This window comes from Kogia breviceps, chromosome 3 (genome assembly GCF_026419965.1).
Source record: "Kogia breviceps isolate mKogBre1 chromosome 3, mKogBre1 haplotype 1, whole genome shotgun sequence".
NCBI lineage: Eukaryota > Metazoa > Chordata > Mammalia > Artiodactyla > Physeteridae > Kogia > Kogia breviceps.
This window is the reverse complement of record NC_081312.1, coordinates 64,540,910-64,557,622: the sequence shown is the minus strand read 5'-3', so window position 1 is coordinate 64,557,622 and position 16,713 is coordinate 64,540,910. Positions and strand designations below refer to the sequence as shown.

General features: G+C 38.3%; 1 protein-coding gene across 3 annotated transcripts in view; it reads right to left on the bottom strand.

Annotated features, from left to right (window-relative positions):
• The window catches only part of SNX6 (sorting nexin 6), a 55,809-nt gene that overhangs the window by 7,511 nt on the left and 31,585 nt on the right, over positions 1 to 16,713 (bottom strand). For all 3 annotated transcript variants that reach the window (XM_059056529.2, XM_059056531.2, XM_067028585.1), the window contains exons 9-11: positions 15,732 to 15,807; positions 14,192 to 14,231; positions 9,774 to 9,860 (exon numbers count right to left, since the gene is read on the bottom strand). In XM_059056529.2, the coding sequence (XP_058912512.1) occupies positions 9,774 to 9,860; positions 14,192 to 14,231; positions 15,732 to 15,807 (203 nt within the window). The remainder of the gene's footprint in view (positions 1 to 9,773; positions 9,861 to 14,191; positions 14,232 to 15,731; positions 15,808 to 16,713) is intronic.

Genomic DNA, 16,713 nt, shown 5'->3' with positions numbered 1-16,713 from the left:
AGGGACTTCCCTGGTGGCGCAGTGGATAAGGCTCCACGCTCCCAATGCAGGGGGCCTGGGTTCGATCCCTGGTCAGGGAACTAGATCCCATGTGCATGCCACAACTAAGAGTTCGCATGCCACAACTAAGGAGCCCGCCTGCCACAACTAAGACCCTTCGCAACCAAATAAATAAATATTTAAAAAAGGAATCATATAATATGTGGCCTTTTGTATCTGGTTGTTGTTTTCTTTTTTCCTTTTTGGCTGTGCTGCAGCTTGCGGGATCTTAGTTCCCTGACCAGGGATTGAACCTGGGCTGTTATCAGTGAAAGTGTAGAGTCCTAAACACCGGATCGCCAAGGAATTCCCATGTCTGGCTTTTTCACTTAGCATAAAGTTTCAAGTTCATCCATTTTATAGCATGAATCAGTACTTCATTCCTTTTATTGCTAAATCCTATTTCATTGTATGGACATACCACATTGATTTATCCATTCGTCAGCTGACAGACATTTGGTTTGTTTCCACTTTTTGGCTATTTCATAATAATGCTGTTATGAACATGTGTGTACAAGTTTTTGTGTGGACATGTTTTCACGTTTCATTTCTCTCTCATATCTCATTACTTAGGAGTGGAATTACTGGGTCACATTGTAACGCTATGTTGAATCTTTTGAGAAATTGCCAGACTATATCCAAAGTGACTGCACCATTTTACATTTTCCCACCAAAACTATATGAGGGGTCCAATTTCTCCAGATCCTTGTCAATACTGTTATGTCTTTTTTATTACAGCCGCCTAGTAGGTGTAAAGTGATATAGCACTGTGGTTTTAATGTGCATTTCCCTGAGGGCTAAAGATGTTGAGCATCTTTTTATGTATTTATTGGCCATTTGTATATCTCCTTTGACTTTTGCCCACTTTTTAATTGGACTCTGTCTTTTTACTGTTATAAGAGTCCTTTATATATTTTGAATACCAGTCGCTTATTAGGGACTTACATGATTTCCAAATATTGGGTTGGTCAGAAAGTTTGTTCCTAACATCTTATGCAAAAGCCAGAATGAACTTTCTGGTCAACCCGATATTTTCTCCTAGTCTGTGGGTTTTTTCATTTTTCTCGATAGTGTTTTTGATACAAAAAACTTTAAACAAAAGTTTTTAAAATTTTAATAAAGTCCAATTTATTATTTTTATTTGGTTGGTGTGCTTCTGGTTATATCTAAGAAATCAATGCCTAATTAAGGAAATCAAGAAGATTTATGTTTATGTTTTCTTCTAAAAATGTTATAGTTTTAGCTCTTACATTTAGATCTTTGAATCATTTTGAGTAAATTTTCTATCCATGATGTGAGGAAGGTCCAACTTTACTCTTTTTCACATGACCATTCAGTTGTCCCAGTACCTTCTGTTGAAAGTCTATTATTTTCCTCACTATATAGTCTTAGCACTCTGTCAAAAATCAATTGACTGTTTTGTCAGCAACATAGGAATAGAAGTAACGCCCTCAACTTGATAAAGAACATCTACAAAAAACCTACAGCTAACATCATACTTAATAGTGAAAAACTAAAAGCTTTCCCACTAATATAAGGAACAACACACGGATGTCCCATCTCACCACTCTTTCTCAATATTGTACTGTAGGTCCTAGCTAATACAATAAGAAAAAAAAAAAAAAAAGTATACAGATTGGAAAGGAAGAAACAAAACTATCTTTTGTTTACAGATGACAGATAACAAGATTGTTTATATATAAAAAAACTCCTGGAATTAATAAATGAGTATAATAAAGTTTTACGAGACAACATCAGTATACAACAGTAGATTGCTTTCTTCTATACCAGCAATGAACAAGTGAAATTGGAAATTAAAAACACAATACGATTTACATTAATTAGCACTCCAGAGAATGAAATACTTAGGTATTAATCTAACAAATCATGTACAACTTTTGAGGAAAACTATAAAACTCTGATAAAAGAAATCAAAGAACTAAATAAATGGAGAGATAGTCCATGGATATCCATGGATAGTCCACGGATAGGGAGACTCAATATTGTCAAAATCAGTTCTTTCCAAATTGATCTATGGATTCAACATAATCCCAATCAAAATCCTGGCAAGTTATTTTGTAGACATCAACCAACTGATTCTACAGTTTGTGTGGAAAGGCAAGACACAGAATAACACAACAGTGAAGGAGAAGAACAAAGTCAGAGGACTGACACTACCTACTTTAAACCTTTCTATAAAGCTACAGTAATCTAGACAGTGTGGTACTGGTCAAGAACAAACAAATAGATCAATACAACAGAATAGAGACACTAGCACTAGACTCACACAAAAAGAGCCAACTGATCTTTTGACAGAGGAGCAAAAGCAATACAATGGAGAAAAGATAATCTTTTCAACAAATGGTGCTGGGAAACCTGGATATCCACACGCAAAGAAACGAATTTATATACAGCCCTTACACCCTTCATGAAAATTAACTCAATGGATCATAGACCTAAATGTAAAATGCAAAACACAGGAGAAAATCCATATGACCTTGGGCTTGGTGGTGACATTTTAGATACAACACCAAAGGAATGATCCAAGAAAGAAATAATTGGTAAGTTGGACTTCCTTAAAATTAAAGATTTCTGGGACTTCCCTGGTGGCATTTATTTTTCAGTGAAGCTTTATAGTTTTTTACATACCACTCTTGAATGTTCTTTAAAAAGAGTTATTCCTGGGCTTCCCTGGTGGCACAGTGGTTGGGAACCCGCCTGCCAAGGCAGGAGACACGGGTTCGAGACCTGGTCCGGGAAGATCCTACATGCCGCAGAGCAACTAAGCCTGTGTGCCACAACTACTGAGCCTGTGCTCTACAGCCTGTGAGCCACAACTACTGAGCCCATGCGTCCTAGAGCCCGCGTGTCATGACTACTGAGCCCATGTGCCACTACTGAAGCCTGCGCACTCTAGGGCCCGCGTGCTGCAACTACTGAGTCTGTGTGCTGCAACTACTGAAGCCCGTGCACCTAGAGCTCTTGTTCTGCAACAAGAGACACTACCGCAATGAGAAGCCCGTGCACTGCAACAAAGAGTAGCCCCCGCTTGCCACAACTAGAGAAACCCTGCATGCAGCAACGAAGACACAACGCAGCTAAAAATAAATAAATAAATAAAATTAAAAGAAAATAAAATAAAATTTAAAATGTCTGCTCAGCAAAAGACAGTATCAAGAAGACAAGCCACCAGACCAAGAAAAATTTTTTACAAGATATTTGATAAAAAGCACTGCTATCCAAAGTACACAAAGAACTCTTAAAACTTAACCACCCAAGAATCGGCCAAAGACCTTTTTTTCCCAAGACAGTCACCTCACCAAAGAAGACAAAGAGGTGGCATACAATAAGCTTGTGAAAAGATGCTTCACATCAAATGTCATCACGGAAATGCAAATTAAAATGACATACCACTACACACCTTGTTAGAATGGCCAAACTCGGGCTTCCCTGGTGGTGCAGTGGTAAGAATCCGCCTGCCAATGCAGGGGACACGGGCTCGAGCCCTGGTCCGGGAAGATCCCACATGCCACGGAGCAACTAAGTCCGTGCACCACAACTACTGAGCCTGCGCTCTAGGGGCCACGTGCCACAACTACTGAAGCCCGTCCTGGAGCCCATGCTCCGCAACAAGAGAAGCCACTGCAATGAGAAGCCATGAACCACAATGAAGAGTACCCCCACTTGCCACAACTAGAGAAAGCCCACACACAGCAATGAAGACCCAATGCAGCCAAAAATAAATAAATAAAATAAAATTTAAAAAAAAAAAAAGAGGGCTTCCCTGGTGGCACAGTGGTTGAGAGTCCGCCTGCCGATGCAGGAGACGCGGGTTCGTGCCCTGGTCCGGGAAGATCCCACGTGCCGCGGAGCGGCTGGGCCCGTGAGCCGTGGCCACTGCGCCTGTGCTCCGCAACGGGAGAGGCCACAGCGGTGAGAGGCCCGCGTACCGAAAAAAAAAAAAAAAAAAAAAAAAAGAATGGCCAAACTCTACAATTCTGACAATACCAAATGCTGGTGAGGATGTTAAGCAATAGGAACTCTCATTCTTTGCTGGTGAGAATGCAATGATATAGGCACTTTGGAAGACAGTTTGACAGAACTAAACATACTCTTATCATACGATCTAGTGATTGCGCTCCTTGTTATTTATTACTCAAAGGAGTTGAAAACTTATGTTCACACAAAAACCTGCACATGGACGTTTACAGCAGCTGTACTGATAACTGCCAAAACTTAGAAGCAACCAAGATGTCCTTCAGTAGGTCAGTGGATAAATAAACTTGATATATCAAGGCAACAGAATGTTATTCAGTGCTAAAGAGAAATGAGCTATCAAGCCATGAAAACACATAGAGGAAACTTAAATGCACATTACTAAGTGAAGAAGCCAATATGAAAAGACCCAACTATATGACATTTTGGAAAAGGCAAAACTATGAAGGCAATTAAAAAAAAAACAGGGGTTAGGAGGAAGGCAAGTGAATAGATGGAACACAGGATTTCTGGGGCAGTAAAATTATTCTGTAAAATCAAGCCTCGGTAAATTTAAGAAAATTGAAAGAAAAAACAGCTAAAAGAAAATTGAAATTGTATCAAGTATCTTTTCTGACCACAACACTATGAGACCAGATATCAATTACAGGAGAAAAACTGTAAAAAATAAAAACACATGGAGGCTAAATAATACGCTACTAAATAACCAAGAAATCACTGAGGAAATCAAACAGGAAATCAAAAAATACCTAGAAACAAATGACAATGAAAACATGACGACCCCAAACCTATGGGATGCAGCAAAAGCAGTTCTAAGAGAGAAATTTATAGCAATACAATCTTACCTCAAGAAACAAGAAAAACCTCAAATAAACAACCTAAACTTACACTTAAAGCAAATAGAGAAAAGAAGAACAAAAAACCCCCAAAGTTAGCAGAAGGAAAGAATTCATAAAGATTAGATAAGAAATAAATGAAAAAGAAATGAAGGAAATACCAAAGATCAATAAAACTAAAAGCTGGTTCTTTGAGAATATAAACAAAATTGATAAACCATTAGCCAGACTCATCAAGAAAAAAAGGAAGACTCAAATCAACAGAGTCAGAAATGAAAAAGGAGAAGTACCAACTGACACTGCAGAAATACAAAGGATCATGAGAGACTATTACAAGCAACTGTATGCCAATAAAATAGACAACCTGGAAGAAATGGACAAATTCTTATAAAAGTACAAGCTCCCAAGACTGAACCAGGAAGAAATAGAAAATATCAACAGACCAATCACAAGCACTGAAACTGAAACTGATTAACTCTCTCAAAATACAGTAGAAGGAGGAACACTCCCAAACTCATTCTACAAGGTCACCATCACCCTGATACCAAAACCAAAGATGTCACACAAAAAAACTACAGGCCAATGTCACTGATGAACATAGATGCAAAAATCCTCAACAGTGGGCTTCCCTGGTGGTGCAGTGGTTGAGAATCTGCCTGCCAATGCAGGGGACATGGGTTTGAGACCTGGTCTGGGAAAATCCCACATGCCGTGGAGCAACTAGGCCCATGAGCCACAACTACTGAGCCCGCGCGTCTGGACCCTTTGCTCCGCAACGAGAGGTCACAATAGTGAGAGGCCCATGCACTGTGATGAAGAGTGGTCCCCCGCTTGCCACAACTAGAGAAAGCCCTCGCACAGAAATGAGACCCAACACGTTTAAAAACAAAACAAAACAAAAAACACACAAAAAAACACTGAAATAAATCACATTTCACTTAAAAAAAAAAGACAAGGGAGCCCACTCTCACCTCTATTATTCAACATAGTTTTGGAAGTTTTAGGCATGGCAATCAGAGAAGAAAAAGGAATACAAATCGGAAAAGAAGAAGCAAAACTCACTGTTTGCAGATGACATGATACTATACACAGAGAATCCTAAAGATGCTACCAGAAAATCACTAGAACTAATCAATGAATTTCGTAAAGTAGCAGGATACAAAATTAATGTACAGAAATCTCTTGCATTCCTACACACTAATGATGAAAAATCTGAAAGAGAAATTAAGGAAACACTCCCATTTACCACTGCAACAAAAAGAATAAAATACCTAGGAATAAACCTACCTAAGGAGGCAAAAGACTTGTACTCAGAAAACTATAAGACACTGATTAAAGAAATCAAGGACGATACAAACAGATGGAGAGATATACCACATTCTTGGATTGGAAGAATCAACATCGTGAAAATGACTATATTACCCAAAGCAATCTACAGATTCAATGCAATCCCTATCAAACTACCAATGGCATTTTTCACAGAAGTAGAACAAAAAATTTTACAATTTGTATGGAACCACAGAAGACCCTGAATAGCCAAGGCAATCCTGAGAAAAAAAAACAGAGCTGGAGGAATAAGGCTCCCTGACTTCAGACTATACCACAAAGCTACAGTAATCAAGACAGTATGGTACTGGCACAAAAACAGAAACCATAGATCAATGGAACAGGATAGAAAGCCCAGAGATAAACCCACTCACATATGGTCACTTATCTTTGACAAAGGAGGCAAGAACATATACAATGGTGAAAAGACAGCCTCTTCAATAAATGGTGCTGGGAAAACTGGACAGCTACAGGTAAAACAATGGAATTAGAACACTTCCTAACACCATACACAAAAATAAACTCAAAATGGATTAAAGACCTAAATGTAAGGCCAGACACTATAAAACTCTTAGAGGAAAATATAGGCAGAACACTCTATGACATAAATCATGGCAAGATCCTTTCTGACCCACCTCTTAGAGAAATGGAAATAAAAACAAAAATGGGATCTAATGAAACTTAAAAGCTTTTGCACAGCAAAGGAAACCATAAACAAGATGAAAAGGCAACCCTTGGAATGCGAGAAAATATTTGCAAACGAAGCAAGTGACAAAGGATTAATCTCCAAAATATACAAGCAGCTCATGCAGCTCAATATCAAAAGAAAAACAAAAAACCCAATCCAAAAATGGGCAGAAGACCTAAACAGACATTTCTCCAAAGAAGATATACAGATTGCCAACAAACACATGAAAGGATGCTCAACATCACTAATCATTAGAGAAATGCAAATCAAAACCACAGTGAGGTATAGCCTCATACTGGTCAGAATGGCCATCATCAAAAAAATCTACAAACAATAAATGCTGGAGAGGGTGTGGAGAAAAGAGAACACTCTTGCACTGCTGGTGGGAATGTAAATTAATACAGCCACTATGGAGAGCAGTATGGAGGTTCCTTAAAAAACTAAAAGTAGAACTACCATATGACCCAGCAATCCCACTCCTGGGCATATACCCTGAGAAAACCATAATTCAAAAAGAGTCATGTACCACAGTGTTCACTGCAGCTCTATTTACAACAGCCAGGACATGGAAGCAACCTAAGCATCCATCAACAGATGAAGGTATAAAGAAGATGTGGCACATATAGGCAATGGAATATTATTCAGCCATAAAAAGAAACGAAATTGAGTTATTTGTAGTGAGGTGGATGGACCTAAAGTCTGTCACACAGAGTGAAGTAAATCAGAAAGAGAATAACAAATACCGTATGCTAACACATATATATGGAATCTAAAAACAAAAATGGTTCTGATGAACCTAGGACACGAATAATGATGCAGACATAGAAAAACGACTTCAGGACATGGGAGATGGGAGCTGGGACGAAGTGAGAGAGTAACCCTTACATATATACACTAACACATATAAAATAGATTACCAGTGGCAGGCAGCTGCATAGCACAGGGAGATCAGCTCGGTGCTTTGTGACCACCTAGGGGGTGGGAGGGAGGCTCAAGAGGCAGGGGATATGGGGATATATGTATACATATAGCTGATTCAGTCTGTTATACAACAGAAACTAACACATCATTGTAAAGCAATTACATTCCAATAAAAATGTAAAAAAATATACATATATTCTGGGGCTTCCCTGGTAGCGCAGTGGTTGAGAGTCCGCCTGCCGATGCAGGGGACATGGGTTTGTGCCCCGGTCTGGGAAGATTCCACATGCTGTGGAGCAGCTAGGCCCATGAGCCATGGCTGCTGAGCCTGCGCGTCCGGAGCCTGTGCTCCACAACAGAAAGGCCACAACAGTGAGAGGCCCATGTACCGCAAAAAAAAAAAAAAAAAAAACTTAGACATTTGTCCAAACCCACAGAATGTACAACACCAAGAGTAACGTTAATGTAAGCTATGGTCTTTATTGCTGGGCTTCTTTCACTCAGCAAAATTATTTTGAGAGTGATCCATTTTGTGGCACATATGCATAGCTTATTCCTTTTTATTTGCTGAGTAGCATTCCATTTTACTAATATACCAGTATCTGTTTATCCATTCACCTGCTTGTTGGTGGACACTTGGGTTTTTGCCAGTTTTCGGCTATTACAAATAAAGCTGCTGCAAACACCTGTGGGGACATATGTTTTCATACCAGGACTGAAATGACTGGATTATGGGGTAGATGTATGTTTAACTTTTTAAGAAACTGCCAAACTTTTCCAAAGTATTGTACCATAGTCCCACTAACAGTGTGTGAAAACTTCAGTTGCTGTAATTTTTGTCAGAATGTTTCATTTTAGTCATTCTAATTAAGGTGTGTAATAATACCTCATTGTAGTTTTCTCACAATTAAATTTCAATTTTTTCCTGTGGTTACTAAAACATTTGGATTTTCCTTTAAGGCCATGTTCTAAAAAGTTATCTATTAACAATTATACATTATAATAAAATAATAAAGTCTTCAAAACTGAACAGTTTATTTTATCCCTGCCCATCCATTGTAAATAGTTCACAAGATACAATCTGATTTAAAATAAATTTGATATGGACAGTGTTATCTGTAAGTACTTAAGTCCTCAAAGTTAAGAAGGTTATTTATAATTTGATAAGGAGTATAAGAAGGGTGTTCAAAGCACCAATGATTAGATGGGAATTTTCTGTATAACATCTCAATTCATAAATTAACACGGAATTTGGAGTATCTGAGCCACTAAGTTTTCAGTGCTTTTTAGATGTTTTTGTTAAACTTTTTTTTTTGATTAGTAAGAATTTTAGTTTTGCACATAGATTTCCAAAAGGGAACTTGAGATGCCTTAAAATAAAACATACTCCTGTTTTATGGCTCTCTCACCCTCAGTAGAGGACTTAGATAGACAAAATTAGGAATCCTTTAGCTGTACAACTGTTATTTGTGGGTTTTACTTTTGTCTTTGCAGGTATTTCACCTGACTAAATATACCAAATTCAATTAAAAAAAAATTCTAGACAAATTCTATCAGGAGTTTATAGAGGAAACTTTTATGTGGGGTTCCCTGACCTACAATTTATAAAAGGAGAAAAAAAATTCATACTTAAAAATATAGGGTTTCCCTGGTGGCGCAGTGGTTGAGAGTCCGCCTGCCAATGCAGGGGACGTGGGTTCGTGCCCCGGTCCGGGAAGATCCCACATGCCGCGGAGCGGCTGGGCCTGTGAGCCATGGCCGCTGAGCCTGTGCTCCGCAACGGGAGAGGCCACAACAGTGAGAGGCCCGTGTCCCGCAAAAAAAAAAAAAAAAAAAAAAATATATATATATATATATATATATAATTTAAAATCAAGAGATAAGTCATCTTTAGCAATCTTAAGTCTAACAACCTCTAAGGAGATGATGGCTTTTTGTAAAGCAGTCCATTAAAAAAAAAAAGTTACCTTAGCAGCTTGAGATTCTCTTAAGTAATATTTTAAAAGGTCAGAAAGTTTGAGGTCCTCATCAGCTGACACTCGTGCTTCTATTTTCTGAAAAAGGGAAAAACATTGGGTATTTAATCAGTACTTACATTCCATACTCAGTGTTTTCTTTCTTAATTATTGTAAAAAAATTAAAGTTGTAAATAACTACAGTATCAATTCCTATTTAAACTCAGTTTCCTTTCCTTCTCTTTTCTGTTAGCCTGTTAGTTTTTTTTTTTGTAACTGACAAAAAAATGAACAGATTAGTGAATTTATGGAAGGATTCTATATTTAACTCAAGTTCTTGTCTGTAATGAGTTTCAATATCATATTTCAGGTTCACCTGTACTTTTCTCTCTATTTATTTCAATGGCAATTGATACGTACACATGATTATAAAGTAATAGAGGCTGGCAACAGCAGTAGACTAGGTAATTCAAACCAATCCTTCTGCTGTGGACAACCAGAAAACAATTTTAAAACATTAAGTCTGACTAAAAACATGAGAACTCGGGACTTCCCTGGTGGTCCAGTGGTTAAGAATCTGCCTTCCAATGCAGGGGACAAGGGTTCAATCCCTGGGTGGGGAACTAAGATCCCACATGCCGCGGGGCAACTAAGCCCGCGTGCCACAACTACAGAGCCCACACGCTCTGGAGCCCGTGTGCCACACAACTAGAGAGAATTCTGTGTATCATAACTAGAAACAAGCCCACATGCCACAACTAGAGAGAAACCTGTGCACCATAACGAAGAGCCCACGTGCCCTGGAGCCCAAGGCACCACAGTGAACAAGAAGCCCATGCGCTACAACTAGAGAGAAGCTGGCCTGCTGCTACAAGGAGCCCACATACCGCAACAAAAGATCCTGTGTGCCGCAACCAAGACCCAACGCAGCCAAAAATAAATAAATATAAAAAAACAAGGATGATTTTAAAAAAAGAAGAGAAAAGAAAAATTAAAAACAAAAAGATGAGAACTCTTCATTCAGTCTGGAGAGACACAGAATAAAGAAGAATGTATTATGTCAACCAAATACAATATGGGAACCTTGTTTGGATCCCGATTCAAATGAAGTCCACAATAAAAAGCCATTTATGAGACAACTGGGAACATTTCTATACTAGATATTGATGACAGTACAGAGAATCACTGATAATCGTATTGGTACATTAAAAAATTTTTCTAAAAATATTTATTTATTTGGCTGTGCCAGGTCTTAGTTGCATTATGCAGGATCTTTTTTGCCAAGTGCAGGATTTTTACTTGAGGCATGCAAACTCTTAAGTTATGGCATGTGGGATCTAGTTCCCAGACCAGGGACTGAACCCCAGCCCCTTGAATTGGGAGCGTGGAGTCTTACCCATTGTACCACCAGGGAAGTCCTAGTACATTAAAATTAATTCTTTTTTTTTTTTATAGCCAGTGCTTAAAATTGATTCTTATCTTTAAAAAAGAGAGAGAAATGTGCACAAAGGGCAAAACACAATAAACACGGACTTCTGGGAATAAAAGAACTTTAAGTAATGTAGAAAATGTTAACATTAAGAAAATCTGGGTGACACATGTACAGGAATTCTTTGTACTATTCTTGCAACTTTTTTGCGACTCTGAAATCGTTGTTAAAATAAAAAAATCCTACACATCCACCAGAACAGCTAAAATACCAACTATTACAACCTCGTGCAGCAGCGAGATGCTCACATTCATTCTGGTGGGAATGTAAGTTGTTACAATCACTTTGGGAAACAGTTTGGCAGTACCTACAAAAACTTTTCACGTGGATATCCTATGAACCATCACTTCCTCTCCTAGTTACATACATTCAACAGAAATGCATACTTATGTTCAGCTGAAGATAAATAAGAATGGTCTTAGCAGAACTCTTTGTGAAGAGCCCCAAACTAGCCAACTATCCAAATGCCTACCAGTAGAAAAGATAATAAAATTAGGTATATTTTTGCAATGGAAAACTATACAGCAATAAGAATGAAGGAGCTATACCGACACGCAATACACCAATGAATCTTATGTATGTAATATTGAGTAAAAGAAACCAGACATAAGGATATATACTGCATAATGCATTTACATAAAATATGAAAATAAAATTAATTTTTGCTGTTAGAAGCTAGGACACTGGCTAGCCTTGCAGCCGAGGTGGTGACTCAGAAGGCAGCTGAAGGGGAACAGGGCATCTGAGTTGCTGGTAATGTTCCATTTCTTGATCTGGGTGTTCATTACATAAGTGTGTTAAACTGTGACATTTCACTGAGCTGTACACTTCTGTTACGTGGTTTTTTCTACATGTATAATACACTTTTTTTTTTTTTGCGGTACGTGGGCCTCTCACAGTTGTGGCCTCTCCTGTTGCGGAGCACAGGCTCTGGACGCGCAGGCTCAGCGGCCATGGCTCACGGGCCTAGCCGCTCCGCGGCACGTGGGATCTTCCCGGATCAGGGCACGAACCCGTGTCCCCTGCATTGGCAGGCTGACTCTCAACCACTGCGCCACCAGGGAAGCTCTATAATACACTTTAATAAAAAGTTTTGAAAAAAACTTGAAGTTTCTTTATGGAGAAACAAACTTAACAGAACTTCTTGACGTGCTAGATGATGTTCAGTGCTTTTAAATAGAGCTTTTCTCCTTCCATTAAGAAGTAGGGTATGTATCTTCTCCCCTTGAATCTGGGCTCTCAGACTGCTTGCCCAATACAGGAATGATGCTGCGCCAGTTTCCAAGCCCAGACCTTACGAAACTAGCAGCTTCTACTTCCCATAATTTGGGATACTCAGTTTTGGAACCTCTTTACCATGCTGCGAAGAAGCCTACGCAGCTCCATGGGAAAGCCACATGTAGGTGTTACAGCCAACAGCCCTAGCAGAAGTTCCTGCTGATAGCCAGTATCAACCCCCAGACATATGAGTAAAAGAGCCTTAAGATGATTCCAGGCCCTGGCCTTCATATCTTCCCTGTTGAGGCCCCAGACATCATGGAGCAGAGGGCAAGCCAACCCTGCTGTGCCCTTTCTGAATTCCTGAACCAAAGAGTTCACTGGCATACTAAAACGGTTGCTGTTTAAAGCTACTGATTTTAGGATGGTTTGTTACACAGCAATAATAACCAGAACAATGTGCAAATGCTAAAGGAAATAAGAATTTAGGGGCTATGGAAATGTGTCACCCAGATCTCCAAGAGAAATGCCTGCTGCAAGGAGCACAGCTGACTGATAGCCCCAACTGCAGTATCTCTGGATCTGGAACCATGTTCATATGAAAGTTATGTTCCATCCTCCCCACCCAACCCATTCTTGCCTGATGTAGAACTCCTCTAATGGGCAGCTCTGGCTCAGGCACTCCCCTCTGATGTGGACAAAGCTTTCTTAGAACTGTGCTATAGTCTGAAACTCCTCCTACCCAGTCCTCCTTCCTCTCTCTCTCTTTTTGCAGGTGTAGACCTGCAACTGTTATCGGAACGCTCCCCTCCTGTCTACTCCTGCTCGTTCCTCTTTGTTTTTCACAAATCTCTTGTACATTTAATCCCACCTTGACATCTGCTTCCAAAAGAATTGACACATAAGGCTGTTTTGTGATAGATTCCTATTCTATTGATACAAATGCACATGCAAACAGAAACAACTATATCTTCCCAGAAAATGCTCACTGGTACAAATATCAAAGCAGAAATAATGAGCTATATGGACCCCAGTATAACATTTACTTACATAAGTTCTTACATATGTAAGAACTTTTTCCTTTGTGACAGAGTATCTCCTTTTCTTCAACTTGTCTCTACTACACAACTCAACTGCCAAGGTCATGATGAAATCTGATTTGTACAATGGACTAGCCACCACGACTCTCACTCAGCTAAGTACCATTACAAACTTAATAAACATTTTCACTATCAACTGATAGACAGAATGATCATAAATTAACATGACCCCTGAAAACCAAGACTATATCAGTATTAAATTATTACTACTATGAATGAAAACTTTCTGCAGTTATATATTTGTCTTATATTGATACAACTCTTTTTTAAAGCAGTGTGTCATGGGGGATCAAAAGCAATAATCTTGGTAAAGTTATAGTGAATCTAAGATTTTCTTCTACCTTACAAAGCCCCAGGAAAATAATGATCTTTCATAAAAATAAACCCAGCCTCCTAATGAACATGTTTTCTGACTGAGAATATGAACTTTTACACATATACCAGAAGACCATAACAAAAACTAAATTTCCTGAAAAACTCTCATTATTTCCAAATTTAAATCTGCCTCTTCAACCTTCTGAAGTATAACTCATCTTCCTCAATAAAGTTAAACACAGCCCAACAAGTTAAACACTACCGTTTGCAGAGATTTAGACTCCCAAAGGTTAATTATTAGTACTTACTCTTGTTTTATCAAAAAGTTCTGAAACTTTAAGAAAAAACCTGGAAGGGAAAAATATTTCATCGTAAGTAATTTTCTATTTCAAATGTTCAGAGAATATCCCCCAAACCAGATTAATAATGAACATTCTTACCTCATTACAATAATATTTAATTGTCTTGTTCACTGAAGACTTCATTTAGTCCACCCATGTGACAGATTCCTTTTGACATACGATTACAGAAAATCTTCCCATTTCAAGGTGGAGTTCTAAGCCATATGTTAAAAACTTAAAAAATCTGTCTCAATATCCTTTGGTAATATGCCACATAATATTAAATAAAACCATGCCTTCAAATTATTACCGAAGTACAGGGCAATGACATCCAAAGAGTTATGTCTTAAATACTTCCAAATGGAGCTGCTTTGTTTTGGAAAACAACACAAATGAACAGCCAATCTCTACGTCAGAGCTCACTTTCACTTTGTTTTTTGGCCGCACCGGGCAGCTTGCAGGATCTTCTGCAACCAGGGATTGAGCCCGGCCACTGCAGTGAGAGCCCAGGGTCCTCATCACTAGGCCACCAGTGAAGCCCCCACTTTCACTTTTAATTAAAAAGCCCATCTCTCAAACGCTGACACCAACTAAAAAAATATCCCCATGCCAAACTATTAAATGGTATCCTGTAAAATATGTAATTATCAATGACATTATATTTGGATTAGGGCAAATACCACTGAAAGCTAAAATGAATTTTATGAACTTCACATTACTAAAAAGAACTTGCTTTGAGAGGCTTATGAAAGATAACACATGGCAAGGTTGACGTTTTTCCTTCTTATCAAATACTTAAGAACTAACTCTTTGGGAAAGCAGCATGTTAATTAGTGTTTTGCTGAAAAACTGGATCTGACATGTCTACTGAGACAGGATATACTACAGAAAAATTCAAGGATGTGGTTTAGAGAAAGGCATGGACTATGAAAATAGTTTTTCCACTTAAAATTTTTTAAATGTGTTTGAATTATTTTTCAATAGAGAGTTGGGTTTAAACATTATAGGAGCAACTAAGATTATTTATGGCTACATTGAAATCTGGCCTCCAATGAAATATATATATATGTATGTGTGTGTGTGTGTGTGTATATATGTATATATGTATATATATGTGTGTGTGTATATATATATGTGTGTGTGTATATATATTCTAATTCCCAAACAGCATTTCTTATTTATAATAAACATTATAAAATCTAAGAACATTTAAACATAATTCTGTCTCACACACACAAATCGGCAATTTTTCATCAAATAAAACACTGTAAATGTTAAAGTTATATATACTAAGGTCGATTTTTATTTCTCAGATTTAAAAAAAAAAGGAGGGAAAGGGAAGAGAAGAATGACACTGACCCAAGTTTATAAAGAAGCTCTATATTATCAACGTGTTTTGACAAAAATATTCCAAAATGCCTGCTGGGTCAGAAGTATTGTGTGTGCCTGAGCTGCCAACAAAAATTTTGTTTTACTTATATTTAATGTTTTAAATCAGAATGCTTACTTGCATATATCTGTAGAATCCTGAGTTCCTAAAGCATATAATGAAGAACCAATTCTATTGTAATCGTCTGCAGCACCTACGGAAAAAGTTTTAAGAACTTAATATATTTAATCATTGATTCAAAAAGTTATTGAATACCTACCTGTCAAAAATTGTGTATGTAATATGAGATGCCCAAAGTCTAGTGAAAGAAATGACAAAAACTATAATACAAAATGATGAATTTATATTAGAAGTAGGTATAAACTACATCGGGAGCAGGGGAAACAGATGATTTCACCTGAGGTGGTCAGGGAAGGATTTACAGACATTACAGGAGTTGGAGCTCGCAGGATGAGCAAATCTTTACTAGGCAAAGAGGAAGAGAGTGCATTCTGGATAAAGGGAGGAGCATGGAAAAAGGCCAGGGAGACATAAAAGAGCAAAGTATATTCAGAGAGCCTTCTGGGACTATGGCACTGCAGAGTACAGAGGGGATTGGAGAGGGTTGAAGATGGAAAAATCAATTTATTTTTCTTCCAAGCATCTTGGGGGAAAGAAAGGTTTTGTAAGCCATGATGAAGTTTGGACCTGATCTTGTGGGAATGGGTGTTATTAAACATTTTAAAATCCTTGTAGTGGTGAAATCAACCTGATAAGGATTTTAGATTAAAAAATTCTGTTGCCTTGAATAAAGACCAATAGTGGAGAGACACAGAAGGCACACTGACCAACCAGGAAACTGCTGTGTCAGATGCTGAGGGTCAGGATCAAGGTAGTGGAAACATTAAGAGCAGAGAGGAACTAACAAAGCTGGAAGATATTTAGGAAATTTAATAGGTAGGATTTACAAACAGTAGACCTGAGGCAGGAGCTTGGGAAGCTAGATGAATGGTAGTACCACCACCCTTGGGTGCTAGGAAGCAAAGTACTCAACGTCAGCACAGTACTCCTCCTAGGGCTTGCCCCACAGGACCATGCCCTTGTTGAGAAAAGATTATAA